The sequence below is a fragment of the Nothoprocta perdicaria genome, unplaced genomic scaffold, assembly GCF_003342845.1.
Source record: "Nothoprocta perdicaria isolate Ctin4 unplaced genomic scaffold, notPer1 scaffold_343, whole genome shotgun sequence".
NCBI classification, from domain to species: Eukaryota; Metazoa; Chordata; class Aves; order Tinamiformes; family Tinamidae; genus Nothoprocta; species Nothoprocta perdicaria.
The window spans coordinates 490,053-512,034 of record NW_020455581.1 but is presented as its reverse complement, the minus strand read 5'-3'; the positions used below and the strand labels follow the sequence as shown (position 1 = coordinate 512,034).

The 21,982-nt window shown below is 39.0% G+C and overlaps 1 protein-coding gene across 4 annotated transcripts in view; it reads left to right on the top strand.

The window, feature by feature from the left end:
- Nucleotides 1-21,982, top strand: part of ARMC2 (armadillo repeat containing 2) — a 57,574-nt gene that overhangs the window by 30,253 nt on the left and 5,339 nt on the right. For 3 of the 4 annotated variants that reach the window (XM_026043974.1, XM_026043973.1, XM_026043975.1), the window contains 6 exons: nucleotides 3,408-3,553; nucleotides 4,831-4,930; nucleotides 16,572-16,890; nucleotides 18,338-18,460; nucleotides 20,243-20,356; nucleotides 21,557-21,689. In XM_026043974.1, coding sequence (XP_025899759.1) covers nucleotides 3,408-3,553; nucleotides 4,831-4,930; nucleotides 16,572-16,890; nucleotides 18,338-18,460; nucleotides 20,243-20,356; nucleotides 21,557-21,689 — 935 coding nt within the window. Of the gene's footprint in view, nucleotides 1-3,407; nucleotides 3,554-4,830; nucleotides 4,931-16,571; nucleotides 16,891-18,337; nucleotides 18,461-20,242; nucleotides 20,357-20,994; nucleotides 21,057-21,556; nucleotides 21,690-21,982 lie in introns of those variants that run through there. The other variant, XM_026043976.1, reaches the window with a different exon arrangement.

The window sequence follows — 21,982 nt, the reverse complement described above, 5'->3', positions numbered from 1 at the left end:
GGTGGAAATGTGTGTTAAATGCAAAGGGAATTAATTGCTAGGTATAGCCTTTAAAAATGCAAAGCTGTGTCCAAGCAGCAAAGAGATGAATGGGAGTATTTGTATAGGTGAATCTCCCTGGTGCCTTTTAAGAATGCTCTTCCTTCCCCACTGCCCCAGTCTGTGAGGGGTGAGTTTGGTTTTAAAATCCAAGAATTAGTTTGCAAATGTGCCATAGGAAATGGTAATATTACATGTTTTTTGTTTTGGTCTATATAATCTGCTGCTGTCGGTATGATTTGAAGTGTAGCAAAAGGTACTTATGTATGGTTTGAATAGTCTGGTTTTTTTAAAGAAGGCCTTGGGGATTGTCTTGGAGAAAAGTCAATACTGAAACCTGTCTCTTCTCTGTAAAATAGTGTTAGTACTGAAGTTTTGCTTTTTTGTAGCTCTTCTAGAGTGATAAAGACGCTTCGTATTCCTTCTCCTTATGGGGAAAAAAGTAGTGATTCCTGCTATTATGTGACTTTCTCTTGTCACATAACAGTTTACCTTAATTTYTGCCATGTGGGCTAATTGTTCAGGCAGTATAGACAGAAGTGGGAATTGCTCTATTATCAGTGATATAATATCAAAGTTTTTATKACATACTTGATCTTTCAAGTTTTAACTGGCAGATAGAAAAAAAACAGGTGAATGCTGTTCTGTAAGAACAGAAGAACAATTATTTAGTAAGTTGTTAACTTTTATAGAACTAGAAAGCCTCAAAAGGGAATGGAATTGAAAAGCATAAAGAGCTTTTCTTAGTACTCATTGAATTCAGAAACCACATTTTCTATACAGGGGTGTGTGTGTGTGTGTGTATATATATATATATGTACACACACACTCTGTATAGTCTGTACACAGAGTGTTTCTGAGTGACTATAACTGTTCTCTCTGTGATGGTCAATCCATCAGAACTATCTGATTAACTCTGATATTTAKTATAAAGGGAGGTGCAAGTTAATTACCAGCTGCATGCACATACTGTCTTTCAGTGTTTCAGTAGTTTATTTCTTAGCCTAAGTCCTTTGGAGGTTGTATGACACTGGTCTGTAATAGTAAAATCCTTAACAATTTGAGTGTGGTCATAAGGTTCAATATTTTGTAAATATAAAAGGAGACACAATAACTTATTTTCTATAGCATCAAAAATAAGGTGATATATTGGAAAAGTGTTATCAGTGCAGCCTGAAAACTGGCTGTTCTGTAGGCAGTGAGTCTGAGGACAGCTGCTTTCAGAAGGGTTCAGTATGGGCTCATATGGGAAGTGTCCTCTGACTATTGCCACCAGAATATTTTGGATATTTGTAGGGCTTAAGGAATACCTTGTTTGGAGAGTGATATGAAGCAAAGTATTCATTTGATAGCAAAAAAAAGATTGCTTTATTAGATAGTGCACATGAGAGGGAGAGTGAAGGAAGAARTAGTGGAAGGTGAGAATGGTGAGAAATGATGCAGGAAAACTCTCCTGGAATTCATGCKGCTCTAAGGAGCAGCAGTCCAGCAGGACTGGGAGGCAGCAAGGGGTGAATGCAGTATGTATTTTTGTAAAGATCTCTCAGGTTCGTTTGAGAGTCAGTCGGAGATTTCCTACAACCTGGGTCCATTTCCCAGGCTTTTAGATTCCCCTGTAACATTTCCATTTTGCAGAAATCCAGTATTARTGCATTTCCTCTGGTAATTTTTTCCATTATTATAACTCTAAACAATTAAACATTGCAGATGTGTAGATGCAAAAGCTTTAGCATAACAAAAATAATCACAGACTACAGTTTGTGATGCCTTCTCTTTTGAAAGCTTATTACTTTAATCTTTGCCCTGTACTAGCGTAAACAAACAAGGCCCGAGGGATTTGAAGGAAACTAGGTGGTCTGTGAGCACGTTTGATTTGAACATATATGTTTCTTACCTGTTTCTTACATGTGGCAGTGAGTGCTTCCACTCTGGTGCTCAACACGATCATGTTTTAGCCACCCTCAGGCACTGCTGGCTTTGTGGATTGTGGAATTCGGCCGGTTTGGTGCCGCACAGCTCGAGCAGCGAGGAGGCTGCTCCTTGTTGCTCTCCCATGACCGAAACACTAATTCGGGCTCTTTCTCCTCTCCAACCACATTTTTCCTAAAATCAGTARTAGCCGCAGACCTGCTCTCCTTTGTCAAATGTATTGAAATTGGGCAGCCAATTCCGAAGTGTTGGGGAAYGGACAGAGTAGTGCCCAGACCTCATATATTTTTAAGAAAGCAATTTGCAAATGCTGTATGTAATTTCATCCTCTGAGCAAAAGCTGCTCAAAGGCATCAGCTTAACTTGCTCTTTGGCAGGGCAAGATTTATTATCTACTCTTCCTTTAAAATTAGCAATTCCATATCACTGCATAAGCAGTCCAACTTAATGGTACAGCGCTTTATTTCTAGCCATTCTTGTGATTAAAAACATTGTATGTCGATAGTCTTTGTGCCTTATCAAACTACATTTAATCTCATATTGAATATTAATACATTATTTTTGCAATAATGAAAATCTGAAGATTCCTCAATTTCACTTTAGATTAAATWAACTCACTTTAATTTTATAGTATGTTTCTGGTTTAGATCAGCTACTACTTTATTTCATTGCCAGTCTAACCTTTGCATTTGAATATTCTTATCTTGCAAGAGAAATAGAGATTCTCTGGGTATGCAGTGGATTGTTCATTTTGCCTGTCCACAAGTGGTAGTTTTTTTTTTTTTTTTACTTTAAACTCCCTGAAATGGAACAATATTTGCTGAAAATATTTTGCTTTCTCCGAAATAAACCGGAGGACTAAATCTGTTTCATTTTTATACTGTTTGAATACCAGCTTTCTCTTGATCTTGTTTATCTTCCAAATTTTTCAATCAAAGAAAATAAACTATGCTGTCTTTTAATAACAATTCATCTTAGTTTGCACCTCCAGATAGTGCTTACAGTTATTATTAAAATATATTAAATGTCTCTGTTGATTTGCAGGACTCAAATGCAGATTTGCAAAATTGGACATTATGCAAAAAAATTACTTATTACATAAATAATAACTGCTCATAGCATTTCACTTACGTTTCCATTGGAATGCATACAAAATTTAAAAACTTGTGCAAGATCATATTCTCCTCAAAGCTGCATGCAGGCAAAAGCAAATAGCAATCTTTCATTTTCAGACAATTGCTTCCTTCTACCCAATTTTGTTGCTTGCACATTTCCTGCTAGGGTTTCACCACTAGATACATATGTGCAGCACATTAACAGAGCATTCAGGCTGCCTTAGATGTTACAAATCAGATCTCAGCCCTATTAAATTTTCAAGACGGCATGGACGCCCGAGTAAACAGCTCTGATTTATCCRTCTTGAACTCCTCTCTGGGAAGCTGACAGCTACTTTGCGCAACCTGGCCGATGTACCCCGGGCAAGGTGCCAGCTCGTCTGCGAGGGCGCAGTCGCCGAGCTCTGCGTGGCGCTAGAGCAGCGCGCCAGCGACGCCGACGTGTGCACCTATATCGTCCGGATACTCAGGTACGTATAGACCGCGAGCCTCTCTGTGCCAGCGTGCTGCCAGGGCAGCGCTGCCGCCTCGAGCGGCTTCAAAGAGGGCAGCATAAAGCACTAAAATGTAACTATTAATTAACTTCACCATGCCATATTTATTAATCTTACTTTTAGAGCGTATTTAATACAAATGAGGAAAAAAATGCCCAAGCTTACAGTCATAGTGGGGGCTGTGAATAAAAAAAATTAAGTATGCGAGAGAAAATGTGATTCATCTGATACATTCATGTGAACCACCGGTGAACTTCATGTTCATGGAAACACAAAAGCGGGTTCGTTGGCTTGAGCCATCTCAGTGTTTGAGGAGACAAATTCTGGGTGCTTTTTTGTTTGTTTGTTTCTAAATATGTCAAATTCTAGCAATGACCACTGCAGTTTAAGGGTATTTACTTCTGAGGAGAGTGTTTTTCTTACTTGGTAAAATGCCATGAAAAGCGTGTCTAGTTATGTAATAATTCTATAATTATAATCAATACTTCTGCTGTACTTCTTAGAAGGACRTTTACTTCATCTAGAATTCACTGTAGAATAAGGTAATTTGTCTTATTTAAAGTTTCCTGCTGCTTCAGGTATTTTTCCTAAGTTTGGTGAACTGTATGCTCCAAAGATACAAATTAACCATAAAATCAATTTAATTAGCTTCATKGAAATTGCAGTTGCGGAAAAAATGAGAATTTGTGCTGTGCAGAATAGAACAGAGACTTGAAGATTGCTGCTTGTCTGTAAATACAGAATGATGATTCTTTTCTCTCAGCGAGTAACTTCTAGGAATCTCCTTTATAGCAAAGATACCTAAATCTGTTCAAATTATTTGTGTCTCAGAGTCTGTAAGTATTATTATAATCTGTTGTCGTTGGACCACAATGTGGATATTTGCTGGTTTGGCTACACCAGCGTAAAAGGTTATCTACTTCACTCTTACTGCAGTATTTTTAGTATGACCATGTTTAGTATGAGCATGTCCTGTTTAATGCTGAGACATGTTAGAGTTAGGCTGCTGAGCCCATATGGCAAGTAGCTTGGGAAGCAACTTATGTTCCCCTCTTCCCTTCACTGTGTCAGGCATAACTAGACTTTTGTTACGTTCTTATGYAGCTCTGTGCCTGTAGTAGAAGAAAAATATTTGCCCTCATTTCATTTGTTGGAAAATATGGTTCTGAGAGGCAAAAGCAAAGTGACTTAAAAAAAAAAAAAATCAAGGAAAAGATCACATTCATTTGTACTTTATTTTTGTACGTTTATAGCAAACTTTCTTCCTACAATGACTTCTGTGCAGCTTTGGCAGACTGCTCCAGATGTTACGTCTTATTTTTAGCCCTACTAAACAAGCACCAGAAGAAGCAGGTCAGTTTTTTTTTATCTCTTGATTTTATATATTAATCCTCTGATGTGTCTGTGTATTATTGGGTATAAGCCTGTTTTCAGTGACCTACTTCTATGCACATTTAACAAATAATTTTTTTAATGGTTGATAGTGTTTTTAAGTAGTAAATAATTGAAATGAAATCATTTTGCTTTAAAACTCAAAGCAATACAGAGAACAGACAGTTGATTAACTTGTCAATCCTTGCATATATAGAAACACTCCTCTCGGTACTTGATCACTTTTCTTAGGTTTAAAAATACATTTTTTCATAAATCCTTTATTTGAATATTTAATGATAGAAAATGATAGGAATTTCTCCTGCCCTCTGCTGTGCAAAAGTGTAAACTTTTCAGAGCAAAGCAGTTTGAAAGCAAGGGAACATTTGTTCCTTGATTAAACTGTAAGGCAATGACTTCAGCATATACATGAGAAGTACATGATGTCTTCTGCTGAGGAAAACCATGCAGGACACTACATCTGGAACTTGCACCTTAGAAATAAGTAGATAGATTTTTGTCCACAATACCTCAAAATTGCTAGGTAAAGTTACAAGAGATTACTTGCTATCTACCTCTTAGGCAATCCTAGGGGCTGGTTTTAGACTGACTGTCACTGTTTCTTTCCTCTGTGTTTCCTCCTTTCCTCCTTCCTCCTCCTGCACCAGACTTTGTGATTTTGGTCCAGGATCACAGCTCAAAATGTTGCTGCATGGGTAAGAGTGGAGTGCTCTGTGTATAGCAAATTACTCAGTTTTATTGCCTGGTAAAATTTAAGAAGAAGAAAATTTTTGCATAAAGCACCAGYGTTCAGAGGTGGAAGAAGAAGGTCTTGAAACACAGAATGTTAAATCACACTAAGATTATCCTTAAAAGGAGGGAACTTACTTAGCTGCTTCAGAATCTCAGCTAGCTGAAGGACATCTAGTTACCCTGCACAATTTATCCTGGGCAATTGTTAGGAGCAGATCTTTTGTGCTGCTATTTTTCAAGGCAATCGAGAGCAGTAATACCAGCTGTGCAGCACAATCTAYATCACTTCTCTAGTCAAATATAAAAATGTTTTCTCCCTTTCCTGTTTCCTTGCCTCCTTGTTTTCTGTGATAGTGCTCTTCAAAGGAGAAGAGAGGTTACATTATTTCTCTTCTTCTAAATGTCTGTTGATTAACATTTCTGTAGCATAACTCGCATTTTTTTGTTCCAGGCTGTTCTTGCACTGTATAGTCTTCAAAAACACTTCAGTAGAATACTATGTAAATAATAGGAGAAATACCCAATGTCTGGTATTTTACTAGATTCCCAGATATTTTTCTTTGTGAGGATTGTGTAAAAGCTAAACATGAAGGGACAGATTACATGACTGAAAATATGGAGCTTAAATTGAGTAACAATTTTCTCTCAATCTTAATTTCTAATTTTAGGGGAAACTTTTCCAGGCTTTTGGGTTTGTGCCACAAGGAATTCTAAGCTCCCATTTGAGTTCCAAATGTTTGCTGAGGGTAATATGGAGAAATCAGCTTCTCTTTTGTCTACTTATTACGTGTTTCTAGAACATCTCTTTTTTTACTACACCATCACATTTTTTTTTATGTCAAATACTGCCACTGTCTTATCAAAATCTTAACTAGTACGAAAATAATTTATATTAGAAYAAATGGTTATGTTGTGATGATTATACATGCAATGTTTTCGGAATATTTTTTGCTGTGTATTTTAAACAAACATGCAGGTGTCAGCTTATTGAAGCCCTGCAGAAGCAGGAAGAGGGACATGGCTAATGCAACTACCTTCTTTTCTGCCCTGTGCACAATAAATACAATAAACCCTTGAGCTGTGAGGAGTGGAGCATTTTTCCTGAGGTGCAGTCAGCATTGCTCATCTTCCCTCTCCTGCCCATGTGCTGACAGCTGGTGACTTAGAGGGAGTTGATACCTGCTGGACAGAACACAACCAACCGCAGAGTAAATAAAGTTGTCTGTTGGGAAAAGAAGCAACGGGAAGGAAGATAAATCAGTATTACTAAAGCAAAAYATTCAAAATCCATAGGGCTCAGAACTGACATGTAAAGAAGGAAATAGTGGATATGTCTTGTGAATTTTCAGGTCACAAAGGTCATGGGATCATTTTTATTTTAATCGGCAGTTGTGACACCTAAAAACATATTGGAARATATATTAATAATTTCCATAAAAATGGAAAATATATTAATAAAACAACAGTATCCAAGAATTTCTCAAGTACTTTCAGAATGATTACTTTAAAAATAAGCACAATTAAATATTGTGAAAATAAAAGTGGAATGAGTGAGGACTGGCAATGTGACTAATACTGTGCTACCACACCCACTGTGAATGCCACAGCTGACCCCAGCYAGTCTCTGCCCTTTTCACCATGGTGCAGCTTCAACTCTTTCTTTTCCCAGCTCATTTTGTCTCCTGTTTAGAGGAGCAGAAGGAATGGAAGAGCGGTAAAGGAACTCAGTGAGAAAGATTTGGGAGGAAACTGAGTTGGAAAGACCTTAATTTCATGTGTCATACTGCTAGGTAAGGAATACGCAGGATTGGGACAGCTGGAACTGCAAGGTAGAACTGAGGAATTCAGCGGCACTTTTGCAAGCATCTGGAGTGCATGTTCTACTTGACTTAGCTCCAACACCAAGTCTGAGTGTACTTAGGGGAAATAGAAAACAGCCCTCGCTGGCTGCCACCTGACACAGAGGTGTCRGGAGAGGCCTTGTAGAGCTGTGTAGTCTGTTTTACCCCCCTCTAGAAATCTTTGAGCAAGCTGCTGCTGCTCCTTCCAGATCATCATCTTCTGAACTCTTCAGATAAGCTCTATAAAGCATGACTTTCTCAGGCTGTGGTTAGTGTCAGAAGCCACAAGGAGGCCATGCTTTTTGGAGCAGGACGGTTGCAGAAATAGGGCAGTACCTTCTATCAGTCACTCGAGCTTAGGTGGCCTTCTGGGGCCCTGCCAGAATCCATGTAATCTTTGATCAGCGTACAGGCGAGAGGCTATTTTCAATCTGACTGTGCACAGATACAGGGTGTGAGACTAATAGCTGTGTAGATGAAATCTTGTGCCTGCTGTAGAGCCACAGAGGCTCTTTGTACTTCAGTCTAAGCAGGATTTAATTAGAAAATATTTTTTTAAATATCTGAGTCACTGAATACAGCACTTGCCTGTTAAACAAAATAACCATATTGGGTCACTGCAAAGGCCCATCTATCCTTACGTTAAAAATGGAATGCCTAGAGAAGAGTTTAAAACTAGGCAAGCATATGTGATATTTATCATCTATGCTTTCCAAATCCCCTATTTTCAGTTTGAAGTCTTCCTCAGCCAGATGTGGTTGCCTGTGTACCTAACAAACCCCTATGGCCTTCCTTTCCATGAGCTCCTCCAGACTCTCCTTTACCCCATGCAAGTTTTTAACATACTCAACACGTTCCCATAGCAACTGTGCATTGCACAAATAATTCCTTTGGCTTGTTTCAAATTTAGCTTCTACTAGATTTCTCTGATAACTTCTGGTTCTAGTACTGAAATAAATTGTTGAATAGTTGTTATTTGATAGCCACTCACTCCACACCACTCTAGAATTTCTAAAACTTTATCAGATTCCTTTCAGGTTCCCTCTCCCAGGCTGAAGAATGCTTGTTTACTAAAGCCCTTTTTTCCTTAGTTGTTTCTGATGTGGAGGCTCTTTCATACGATGGTGCCTCCTTGCTGCTTTGCTCTCAACATCTTACAACATGCCATGAACAAGACCTGCACATGGCAGTTAAGAGGCGGTCACATTATAGACTGTATACTTGCATGTTTCTCTCTTTCCCAGTAATTCCCAAAATTGGATTGMTCTTTTTGCTGTCCTGTGAGCATTTAAGCTAGCCTTTCGTGGAATCCCCATGAAGAATAGTCTGTCATTAAGCCAAGATCATTCTTCAGAGTTCTTAGGGTTGGTTCAAAGGCTGTAAATTTATGTGTGGAGGTAGGACTGCTTTCTTTCTTTTCATTTTGTGTCTCTCTGCATTTAAATTTCATTTCCCTCTTTATTACCAGTTGCTACATGTCCTTTTTCTGTTCTTCAGTCCTTATTCATCTTGACTGCTTTGAATATCCTAGTGTCATCAGCAGACTCTGCCATATTGCTGCTCACYGACTTTTCCAAGTTGTTTATGAACATGTTGAGCAGGACAAGTCCCGGGACAGAAGTCTGTGTAACTCCACAGACTTCCTCCCTTGTAGGAATAAATAATCTATTCTGCTTCTCCATCTTCTCATCATAACCTGTACCAGAACATTCCCCCTTATGGCGTGACTGCTTGGTTTAGTTAGGATTGGGTTTGTCAAAAAAAAAGTCTCCTGGAAACGCATGTAGAAAAAATCACCTGGGTCGTCTTTAGGCACAGACTTGTTGATCGCATGGAAGAGTATGATAAGTCAAGACTTGACTTTACATGAGTCTTCAAGAAGTTTGTCTTCAACCAACTGTCCACTTTTTTAATGTTTTCTTCTCATTTATCTGGTATAGACATCAGGCTTCAATCTCTCTTGGATTCTTTACTAATAATAGATGTCATTCTTGTTATTCTTGCAGTCCTCAGGCATCAAGGCAGTTTTGAGAGGTTGCACATCACTGTTAGTAATTAAGCTGCTTAATTAATGAGTTCTAAAAGAACTCTTGAGAGATTATCATCTGGTCCTAATGATTTGTTACTGTTTGTTTTTGTCAGTTTGTTCCTTAAAATTGTTTATGATTGCTTCAATTTTGGACAGATCGTCTGATGAGCCTTCCCTAGAGAAGGGCTATAATCTTCCTGGTCTCTTTCACAGTGAGCATGAATCAATGCAAAGGACTCATTTAGCTTCTCTGCAGTGATGTTTTCTTCTCTCAGTGCCTCTCTTTTATCCTGATTATCAGTTCGTCCTGCAGATGCTGAGAGACTGTCTGCTCCTGATGTGTTTGAAAAGATTTGTTATTAGTTTTGCATCTCTTGCATCAGCCAGAACTGCATTAATTTGCAATGATAATTTTTTGCATGCTGTTTTACCTGTTTAATTTAACAATGCTTGTAAAAAGAAAACCAATTTATTAAATGAAGAACAGACTGAAATTACTTTGTCATCCTCTGTAAGCACATGCCCTTGTTTACTGGATTGCTGTCTCTGAATCTGCTTGGCTTTCATTCCAGATGCAGCTTTCAAGCACCAAGTCCCAGCTTGGTTTATGGCCTTGTGTGAGCCAGCAGGTCTCTTCTGGTGAGAATTMTTCTTCTCTCCCTCTAAGAAAGTCTCCTTTTTCAAGACTCCTGAATGTCCTTTTTGTTCTTAGGATTGTTGCAGCAGAGAAGGACCAGGTGGGGTCCGTAAATGCACAAAACGTCTCCCGCTTTGTCTCTGGCTTTACTTATTAGGTGAAGGCTTATCTGCGTGCAGGGACTGGCATTCCTGGCTGTTTTCCTGGCTGGCTTACGGGGAATTGTGTGATGAGCTGCCAGGAACTTGCTATCTGGCCCTTTCAGTCAGGCAGTCGTATCACGTAAGTCATTTAATAACCCGAAGCAGCCACAGGCTCTTAACAGTAGATTCCAGCGCTGCAGCTATGTTTAGATCAGATTTAGGTGTTTGCCTCTTAAATGTTCTGAGAGTGTTATTGGCAGTGTGCTTGGTGGCATCATAGTCTTAAGAGATAATGAAGATTATTGTTTTTTTTTTTAATTTAGAAAAATATATATACTTTTTCTTTTGCTGGTGTTTGCATGTCTATATTCATAGCTCGCCCCTAAAGAACTCAAGAGCGATGACCCAAGTGTTCTCTGTGCGTCTGTGACTCACTTTTCACCACCCTCTGGCTGTRCCATCTCCTCACTGGGGCTGAGGAGTGAGGAGTTTATGGGGCTGCGTGGCCACAGTCGTGTGGTCTGTGGCCACATCAGGTCAGGGAAGTGACCTGGTTTCCAATAACTTTTAAAACCAGAAAAACTCCCTGCCTTTTGCTAGATTGAGATGACCTGCATCATTGCCCAGCCTTTCTAGTTGGACAGCCATACAAATAATACAAATTAATACATTCTCTTTCACAAGCATTGAAGATGCAACATGGGTTGGGAACCAAACAGTGAATGGAAAGGAGAATGGGTGCTGGCYGTTGCCAGAAATGGCAACATTTCTGATGAAGGAAATGCTTGTTAAGGTTTGTAGACCTCTGTACCTTACAAACTTGATAGAAGTAGGAAAAAAAGAAACACATAATGTATAAAACATGCAGCTTCTATTCCTCCTCTCTCTAGCCCAGCAATATATCCCAAATGCCATAGTGCCACGGGCAATTAAAAAACTATGAAAGAGATGTGGTAACTGGCCATTAAAGGACCAAAGTACGAGGTTTTTCTCTTGGGTTTTGGATGTGCACATGCATAATCGTAAGTGATCAATCATTCTATCCTGAATTAAGACTTTTTYGAGAAGAAGAAATCCATCTTAGGATAAATATACTGACAGCTGGAAAGGATTTCCCTGCTGATTAATCTAAATAACCACAGAAGATCATTCTTTTTCTACAGTATATTTTCTGACAGTATTCCTGACAATATATGTCATCTTCCTAATACTCTATGGKTTTTTTCCCCTTTTGTTGTTGTTGTTCTTGTTTGAAGTAAGAAAAATGTAAAATGTATGCTCTTAACATTAAAAAGAGCCAGGGAATGTAAAACTGWAAGATTTTAGTCATGCAACCGTTGTTGGCAGATATCACATAAAACCTGCTGTTCTGGTGTACTAGAAGAAACTGAAGTATCTTTGGTACATGTCATTACCGAAAGTAATATTAGAATAAGTAAACACTAGAATATCATATGAGAAAAACAACAAGGTAGTACTGCTCTCTGCTACTGACACTGTTAGTAAAAATATTTTACCTTGTTTCTGGTATTTGCATGCTACAAARGTTGCTCTGAATGGCTCTGAAAAGAGCTGCAAGAATGATCCGAATTTCACAAAAAACAAGTTTAAGCAAATTGATTTATCAAAGACAAAGATTTCTCAGAAACAAGATGAAGCAGTTTGATTTGTTAAAGACATAGGTTACACCGTGAACAAGTCGACTATTTAGAATCCATGTAAGAAAGATTTAGAGATTTATGATTTTGGATTTCTGACTGTCCTTTGTTCTAAGGAAGAAGAAGAAGAAGAAAAAAAAAAAACAGTAGTGGCTGAAGCTGTGCAAATTCCAACTAGAAATAAGAGTGGACGTTTTAACCAGGCAGATCAATAGTCATTGGGGCAATTCCATGGAGGACAAGTTCAATTTTTTTTCAGTTTGTGAGATCTTGAAATGCTTCTCAGGAGAGCGTGTGCCCTGCTCTTCACCAAATGCTGGTCTYTGGACAACATCCTTACCTCTCCTTACTACCTTTCCCTGAGCCCCTGGTGTTCACTGACCTGAGGACCTGAGCTCTTAGTTGCTGACACACATTAAGTAAATGTGTGCCTGTTTCTGAAAACATATACGTAGACAGTTTTCTTAATGGAGAAATTCCTGGTTGTGGCCCTGTGGCCTGTGTTGCGCAGAAATAGAACAAAGTTGCTCTGATGTCCTCTCCTTACCTTCAAATACATTTACATCTGTGGGGAGTTCCCTCTTCACTGTCAAAATGCTTCAAGAACATCCAAAATTTTGATGGTCCTCTGAAAGCTTGACAGTTTCTTCATTTCTTTTGACGTTCTTCATTTGACAGCTTGTTTTGATACTTCCAGGCTGGTCTCTCTCCTGTCTCCCCACCCCTTTGGGGTTTTTCCACCACCTTAAATCAAGTTTCGTTTGGGGTCGGTTGTTATTTCTAGGTTTGATCTCGAATTTTCACTCTTCAAGTTGCATCGTTACTGTGTTTAGAAGATGATGGTGCAGTTGCTGTTAATTTGTCTTGTAAGTGGGCTACTAGCTGGGTCCTGCAAAGAAAAGGTTCATTTTTGCTTTCAAAGAGTACTAAAGCAGAAAGATGAATTTGAAAATTAAGTGTAAAATTGATCCAAACGAGGCCTAAAAGTAATTCATCTTGCTGGGCACCTGGTRGAGATACAACTGCTTCTGTTTAATGTGTTAGCCTGGAAAGCACATTTCACTTGCAGCTAGAGATTCAAGCTCAACTTTTGTTTTCAGATTTTCTCTTCTCACCAGAGGCAGTTAGAGGTGGCAGACAGACTAAGCCCAGAGATTCGACTAACGTGCAAACTTTAGAGTGCTCTTCCCTTCCTCCCTTGTTTATCTTGCTGGAGTTAGGAATTACCTGCTTAATTGGCTTTACTTTATCTCTGGTAGATAAACTCGTCCTGTTTGTAGCTATGTTCATTGTGACTTATGGAAAAGGGCAAATATATTTTAATTGCTGAGCTAAATTGCTGTTCCATGACTCAGCAAGCACACTGAGTACCTCTGCTTTGAGTACATTGCACTTCGCCCAGTGCAAGGAGCAGGTTTTTAGAATCAGCTAAAGGAAAAACACTTCCAAACCCACAATGAARTATGTGCGACTCTGGTTGTCAGAAAATTGTCTTAAGAGTTGACAGTATATGTGGTGTCATTACCACTTTAAAAACAAAATATTGGAGTTTCTGGASAAATTAGAAGAAAAGATAAAAATCAGCTCCTTCTGGAGCTTTTCTTGACATGTTTCTTGGAAGTTGGGGGGTCTCGTGTCGCCCTTTCCAACCATGTGTGGCTGCACGCTGTGGACAGCACATCTCACATGAATCCCTCTGTGGGAAGATGAAAAAAACAAGGGCAATTCCTGTCTTTAGTGCCATGCATATTAAAACCTACATCTTATGTAAGTTAATGCACTAAATAACCAGTATGTAATTTTTTTATGTATGGGTGCAGGAATGTCTGAGMTTCCATGTATGATCTTTGCCATGGATTTGGAGTATTTGGAGACGTATCATGATCTCTTACACTCATATTTGCTTTATGTGCAGAAGGGTTTGTAGGTTTGTACAGGTTGTTCTCACAGGYAGTGTGAAGATGCCATTCATATATTTCTTTACACAGCAATTTTAAGTTGGTGTTTGTCACTCTTGCTGCACTTAACTAAGGAGCATTAAAAAAAAAAAAGCCAAAAATGAGTATATAAACCTTAGAGCAYTATACTGCTCAGAAGTTGTCTCAGCTTTCTTTTTTTCTTGACTCCACTAGTTAAGCTGTCGCTGGGAGGTAATGAGCCTTTGGTAATGTGCTATTAAAACCGGATGTGCCTAGCTAAAAAGAAGCTGTATTTTATAAGTTTATTTTGATAGCCTGTAGGTGGAAAGAACAGTTGAGCTCACACGGCTCAAAATACCAGTTGATTGCTGTACAGTAGCTGTTTGTCTGTCTGCTGATTGGGYAGAGCCGTTGCTGGGCTGATATTGTTTTGACCAAAATTAGAAAGTCAATATAAACGAGTCGAACGAGCCTGCCTGCTTTTTTTTCACTTCTCTCTTCTGATTCACCAGTTGTTTGTTTCAAATTCTTACAGCCTGTGTGAATTGGGGCTCGTGCCAGCAAAGGTGAGAGCGCCCAGTGGTTAGTCAGTAGGAACGGGCATAAAAAATTTGTCTTGATGACATTTAGCAGCTGGCAAAATAATGATGCTTATTTTTCATTTGTTTTTTTAAAGGGTCCTATGGAATGATTGTATTAAACACACAGCTGAAAGGACCTATCCTTCACTTAGGAGACTTCACAGAGGCCTTACTTCACTTAAGCCTGCTTCACAAATTCAGGGATAGCGTCCACCTTCTTGGCCTAAAGTGGGTGTTATTTAGTGCCAGCGTGTTGTCTCTTGTGGCAGAGACTYGAGACCGGAGACTTATTGGTGAAGTTATGTGTGGAAATGCAGACAAATCAGACAAAATCACTGACTACTTTCAGTGTGTGTGTGTCTGTGTGTGTGTATATATGTGTGTGTGTATATATATATGTGTTTATATATATATATAAACAAATGGGATTGTGCCTGGTTAATGTATGTTGCCATGTAGGATTAGAACAGCTGTGAATATTATGGTTGTATTTGAAGAAAGACACYGAGTAAGTTGTTTACCAAAATCCTGGGTTAGTGCAAGAACAGCAGTTTAGCAGCCAGGGAGAGACTGCTGTGCTGTACTTGAAGAAACAACATTTCCTCAATAGTGCTATTCAGATAAAGCCTGTGGACTTTTCTCTTTGGAACTGAGTAGATTTTGATGCAAATGAAAAGAGGGAAATATTTTAATTTGTTCAGACTAGGATGCATTCAAACTTTAAGATTTTTTTTTCCTTTCATAGAAATGGGTAACAAAAAGATGGGATGTTGATGAAGRCCAGTTCAATTAAGAATGGCTTCTGTTGCCAAAAAATAAAACCCTGTTCTATCTCAGTATGTCCAAAATGAAGCAATAAGAGAGCAATGTTTTGCTGAAGGGCAAAGATAGGAGTGCTTCAAAAGATCAGCTTGCTTAAATCATTCAATCTCAAGATAAGATATAAAATGAGAAAGCAGGTGTCATTTCCCRTAAGAATTAAAGGGTAGCAATAAGCAAAGCAGAAAATGACAATATGAGATGCAACTAGAAAGGGACATAAAAAAGAGTGGGATAAGTGTCTATGCTATATTAATAGTAAGAAGACAWTAAGGAAGTAATTGCTGGAGGGTTCAGAAGAGGGTGAAAATTATTGAAGGATAATACTGTGAGTATGGAAGAGTGTAAGGCCTTTTTTTTTCTCTTCTATTTTCTGGAAGGGTTGAGTATGATCCAGTGACTGACCCATATTCCAGCCYGAGTTCTTTTATCACTAAAGAATGGGCTAGAGTGTTTATAGAGTGTGTACCTAAGTGTCTGCAAAACACCTGGGCTTAATGAAATGTACCTTTTGGTGCTTAAAAAAGGGCTTGAGAGGCTAATGTTGAAACTTGAGAAGTTATGTAGGATGGCGTGGTTGGATGTCACCTCCCTGGAAGAGGAGAAAGAGGAGGAATTGGGCAAGTAAAACAGTGTAGATTTAATTTCTGCTAAAATTCTAGAGCATGTACTTCAGCTATATATATAAACAATTGGACTCGGCAAGGAGCTGAGTAAGAGCTAACGTGGATTTAACAGTAACAAATCAAGGAGTAGTTTATCTTCTGCAAGGGGTAACAGGGTTAGTGAGTCTCAGTGCTTAAGATCGCTCGAACCTTTAAATACTAACGCAGCTTAGAGAAAGGGGGAAGATGYTCTATAGACATCACAGTTGACATTTACTTACTTGAAAGATTAGTAAGCTCTCGCTCATATGATTATTCTAGCTATATAAAGTGCTGTTTTAAGATTACTGTGGATAAAAATAGATCACCTGTGCCAAATATCTCATTAGTTTAGTACCATTAGGTCCAAACTCTGGTGTTGTGCTATGTTGTCTGTCAAATATCTTCAATTTCTTCTCTAACCAGGGTTACAAAAAAATATTAAAAATTATTTCTAGTTTTTTTTATTTAGCATTCTTTCAGTTATCTGGGCTTGCCGCTAACTGAATTGTGAAGCAAATGGAATATTATCTGCTTCTTAAGCAGCTAATAGCTTCTAATTGTTTTCCTTGTAACGTGGTTTATTCCTGTTTTTGCAGGATTTGGTTGTCCGCATTTTCTTCATTCTTGGGAATTTAATGGCAGAGAGTAACCAGGCCCGCCAGCAATTTTTTAAAGAAAAAGGAAGTGTTAACACGCTGATATCATTATTCCAAACCTACCACAAACTTGATTTGAATGCAGAAAAAAGGAACCGTGAAAAAGGCGAAGAAAAGAAAAACCCAAAGCATCCCTCAGAAGCTGAAGATGTCCTTATGAAGCTGGTCCGAGTGCTGGCCAACCTGTCCATTCATCCCAGTGTAGGAGCAGCCCTGGCAGCCACCCATCCTGTTGTAGAATTACTTGCTACAGTACTAGGTAATAAAGCCTGCATGCTGTGTGGTCTTTTTTGTGCAGCCTATAAGGAAAGTTCAGGATTTCATTCCTTAACCTTCTTTCTTAGAAGGTTAATAACTTGGTCCTCCTKTTAAAATAACGGTGCTGCTGCTGGGCCACATAAATGGTGCTATGTGGAGACAGGGAAATTGTTGCTGCTTTGGTGCAACTTCTTACTGTCTAGGGGGAAGAGGATGTTTCATGCAGTGGTACAAATTTTAAATATGATCATTAAGGAGAAGCAAACTAGAATTTTAGTTTAAATATGTCTCACTCATACTATGAGGTATCCTTATCAAATGTATATAATTTTTAATTGTTATTTTTTTAGACTTGCATTTTTGTGACAATTCCAAATTATTTTTGGAATTGTCTTCCCCAGCCCCTTTCACCTTAACTGTTAAGCCTCCTCCTAAACCTTCCTCTTTTTGTGTGTTTGTTGTTTGTTTGTTTGTTTTTGAGGTTTCCAACCCTGATATCTTTTTGAGTGGGAGGTAGTCTCCCTTTCCCTCCAACCTGGGGTTTAGGACTGCAGTTCCTTATTGCTCACTGTTCCCTTTATAAATTTAATTATAGGCCAGGGCTGGGGAGCCTGTTCTCCCAGTAACAGAGGTCCTCAGTGCTGAGATCTTTCAGAGGACTCTGTATTTTTTAGTGTGTGATGAGAACTTTAAATACTATGTGAAAACAGCCAGCCCACTTGTATGCTCGTTTAGCTGTGTTGCCCACCAGGTATGTGGGATTTCAGACACAGACACTCAAGTCCATAGGTTCTTTTTTATACCCTGTGAGAGCTTCCTTGGTCAGCAGGACCTTAAACTATTATAAGGATATAAGTCTCARAGCTCATCTCTGGCTCCCTCCTTGCTCCCTGAGCATCATTTCAGTTAGTTTCCTACCAAATGTTCTCTTTCCTCATGAAGAAAACCTCTCTTTTAATTCTTTCACCTGAATGAGATGGATCAGTATAACCATTTCTTAGACTTTGTCAGTGTATCAGGAAATTYTACATTGATTAAAATTCCTTCTGTCAGGAACTCTTATAAGAGAGAGAATATTTCAAATAATATTGAAGTTAYATTTCTTTTTTTTAATGTGTCATAGTGTCCGACATTTTTGGCATTTCTTTTTTGGTGGCTTTATCCTGAAGTGAAAGTTTGAAAGACCRTGAGAGAGGATTTGACTGAGGTTGATTCTAAGAGCACTGATCCAGCTGATCGGTGCTGCCGTGCCGTAGCTATAACCCTTTATATAACCTTTTATAACCCTGGGTCCAGCAGATTGGGAAGAGTCTAACTGTCCTCATTCTGTAGTMCTGCAACCTGTGATTTTGTTTGCTCCTCAGCTGTGATGCCCTTCTAAGTTTGACTCGTGTCCTATATACATACATATATATAATATATATAATATATATTTTTTTTAATATCAGAATACAAGCCTATAGATGACTGCGAGGAGCTGGTTCTCAATGCTGCGGCAGCGATCAACAATTTATCCTACTACCAAGTGAGGAGTTCTGCAATTGAAGACAAGAAGCTGCATATTGCAGAAAGTAAGGACTTTGATTGCAGAGTCCTTGCATAGCTTTCTGAAAGTGGAAGTTATGTGCTTGAGTTTGACAGCTAATAAAAACACTGATAGTATTTTGTGGTATTGTAGTGCAGGAATATGAGTTTTACAATTTTTTCTAGCACTTTCTGGTTCTTGGGGCCTACAGCTCCATGACTTGTGTGGATGTGCTTGCACTGTTGAACAAAACCCTTCATTTTCTCCCCAGGCAATGTACCGTGCTGTTTTTGGTGTAGCAGCTTTTGCTAGACCTGCTCAAAATCYATATGCCTCAACCATAGTAATTGCATTGCTTTTCACATCTACTTGGAGCTACTTCAAATATGACAGCTTTTTTTTCCTTCTTCTTCTTACTGCCTTCTAGACCTGCAAATTCTAATTTTGTTTCTGCCTGCTGAATCCATTGCCCATGTAGGTATGGTGCGAGTTCCTCCCCTCTCAATATGTGCAGTAGTCGTATCTTAGTGAGGTATGGGAGCTGCCCCTGAGTTCTGTATCCTGTGCATTAATGKTGTTCAGAAGATAAAAGGACTCTGCCTTGAATACTTCTGAAGAACATGTCCCTAACTAGGTGAGATGTGGGGAGAGACAGGCATTCTGTCTCTCAACCTAGCGCGGACCGACTGCTAGATGTCACTTCATCTCTAGCTAACAGTTCTGCTGTTGTCTTGTGAGTTATTTTATTCCCCAGGGATAATGTTCTCTTGCTGCCAGCTGCAGAAGAATGAAGAACTTTATCATAGACAAATGTCTTAGTCCTCTCCCTTCTGCTGTCCTCCCATTCTTATTGTTAGCATGTGGTGCCCCTCCCATCACCTTCCCACTGTCTAAACTGAAAGGATAGAGAAAACCTTTTGTCAGAAAACCAACAGATTTCTTCCTCCAGGAGACGTTTTGTGAATACTTGAAAATGAGTGGTTCTCAAAGACAAAAAAATMATCATTCCAGATATCTGCCTAAGACAAATTCAGGGCATGTTCAGTATTGCAGCATTCAAAGAAGGAAGTGATGGGAATGAAGCCAGTTTCTTCTCTCTCTTCTGTGGTGGAAAGGCTATGGATTAACTCTGAGTTGTTTACGTGTTTGTTTTCAGTGGTTCCCTTCTTCATCGCTGAAGACTGGTAAATGTGGTTTCTGGGCCACGTACCAAAAACCTGTGTGATGGTGGCCTTTCGAAGGGGAAGCTGAAGTCTCTGTTGAACACTACTTATATGTGAAACTGCTGAACAACAAAGCAGCAAAGTGAATGTTTTGGACCGGGGCAATATTAAGTAGCTGTTCAGAAAAAAATATATTTACTTGTTACAGTAGCACTGGGAGAAAGTACAGCTAATGTCAGCAGATGATTTAAGGAACCGTATTACCATAAAACCTTCTGTTCTGGGTCTAGTTGTTTCTCTCRTGCACTATGACTTCTTTTTTCTTCTTTCTGTCCTGGATTTTCACATGAGCCCCCTCAAAATTGTACAGCACAAGTGTTCTCCATGAATCCAACTGTGCCTAGGCTCTCTTCACAAGTCCTCCTCTGTTCCTTCTCACGTAGCCTTCTCATTGGAGCTCTTTGTCTCATCTTCAAAGCTTCACACAATTTAGCTGTTGTTCTACCATCTGCTAACCCCCTTCAYTGCAACCAGAGATAGATGTTCACATTTATTACATTTATCTGTTGCTGCTTGTGWTCTGGTGTTTATTAATGATAAAAAACAAGTATGTGTTTGTGATATAGCAGTAACTGTTTCTATTTTGTTTCTCTACAATCCAATAGTGCTTTTAAAGCTGTTAATGAGCAACAGTATGGATGGAGTTGTGGAGGCTGTAAGAGTCTTTGGGAATCTTTCCCAGTATCATGAGATATGTGACTTCATCGTACAGAAAAAGAGTGAGTTACTTTTGCACTTGAAGGAATGCTTTTAAAATGTCCATAGTTGTTCTAAAAATGAAAAGTTGCTAATAAGCTGTCTCACTTGAAGGGTAGAAGCAATGTTATCTTGTGTTTTGTAAATGATGCAAATCTTAGACTCAAATAGCAGTCATTATAAACACAATTTTATTTCAGCTTCATCAAAAATGAAAATTATTGGAGTAGGATAAATGTCTCTAGCATATGCCTTTATGAAGGTAAATAATAACAAAAAGAAATTTCCTAAAAAAAATAATTTTGAAGTTTTTGTTCACTTTATTCCTCAAGTCCTGTGGGTTAGTAGTGGTTTGATATAAAATGAAAATCCACCTTAATTCTCGTTTAGTTTCAGAATTAAAGGATTTTGATTACAACATTTGATAGCTTCTAGCACTTTGTAACATGTACTTAAGATGATTGGCTCCCTTAGCCAAGGGGGACCTCCTGTTTGCCTCTGAGTAGTACCCAAGCCTTCTCAAGTGCTTTTCCTTTTGGGGTCTGAAGAGCTTTGGGTAACATGACAGCTCCTAGCTTTTCAGAAGTGATGTATTAAAAAGTTTACTTAAACAACAATTCACTCAAATACATGTTTTGCTTTTATCTGACTGTGCTCCAAGTGAGAGGATATGCCAGAATATAGACCCTATTCTTTTAAGCGTGGACATATTGCTGCTTTGGGAGGAGAAAATCCCAGCTCTCAGGAAGAGCTCATGCTTGGAAGCTGGTTGTTGAAGAGCTGCCYCCAATGGAGGGGAGAGTCTTCTGATGTGGAGAGATCAGGGCGTAGGGACCCTGAGCTCGGTAAGAGCTGAGAGGCTGCCTCTCCCCTAGGTAAGACTGACTCCCTCGCTGGGCCTGTCTTTTACCTCCTACTGACTGCAGAGTTCAGGAAATGCCACAACAYTTGGCAAGTCCAGCATCTCCTTCTTGAATTTTGCAGTTGTTGAGTTGAAGAAATGGGCGTTGAGCGTGGCATAATGGTTAGCACTGCTTCTTGTGCCTCTTCCCGCATCTTCGTAGCAGTAGGCCACTGCGTTATGTATTTGGGCAGTATGTCCTGCCTCAGTGAAGCACATTTGACTGCTTTCTGTGYATACATGTTTAGTCAGTGTGTTGTAATGCCACTTGTATCATAAATCTGTTTTTTTCAGTAATTTTGTTTCCTTCTTTAAAATCCAGTTTACAAGTTCATGATCGCTTTACTCGATGCCAAGAATCAACACGTCTGCTATTCCGCTTGTGGAGTTCTCCTCAATCTCACTGTAGATAAGGACAGAAGAGCTCTGCTGAAGGAAGAAGGAGGAATTGAAAAGTAAGTCCCTGAGTGTTTTCACAAAAAAAGACAAGCTGTGAAAGTGTGGACTAGGGGTTTTAGATGGATTTTATTTCATTGGGGCCAGGCTTGTAAAGGGGATATATACTGTATAAATACTCAGGATCTAAGTCTTCAAGAGCCTTAAATATTCTTGCAGCCTTTTCTGGGGAAAGCATTACAGAGTGGCTGAGCTCCTTCATCCCCACTGACAAAGAAATAAGGGTCCAAAGATCCTCATGATACCTAYCTCAGAGGAGAGTACCATAGGGTACAGTAACTGGGGCATGACT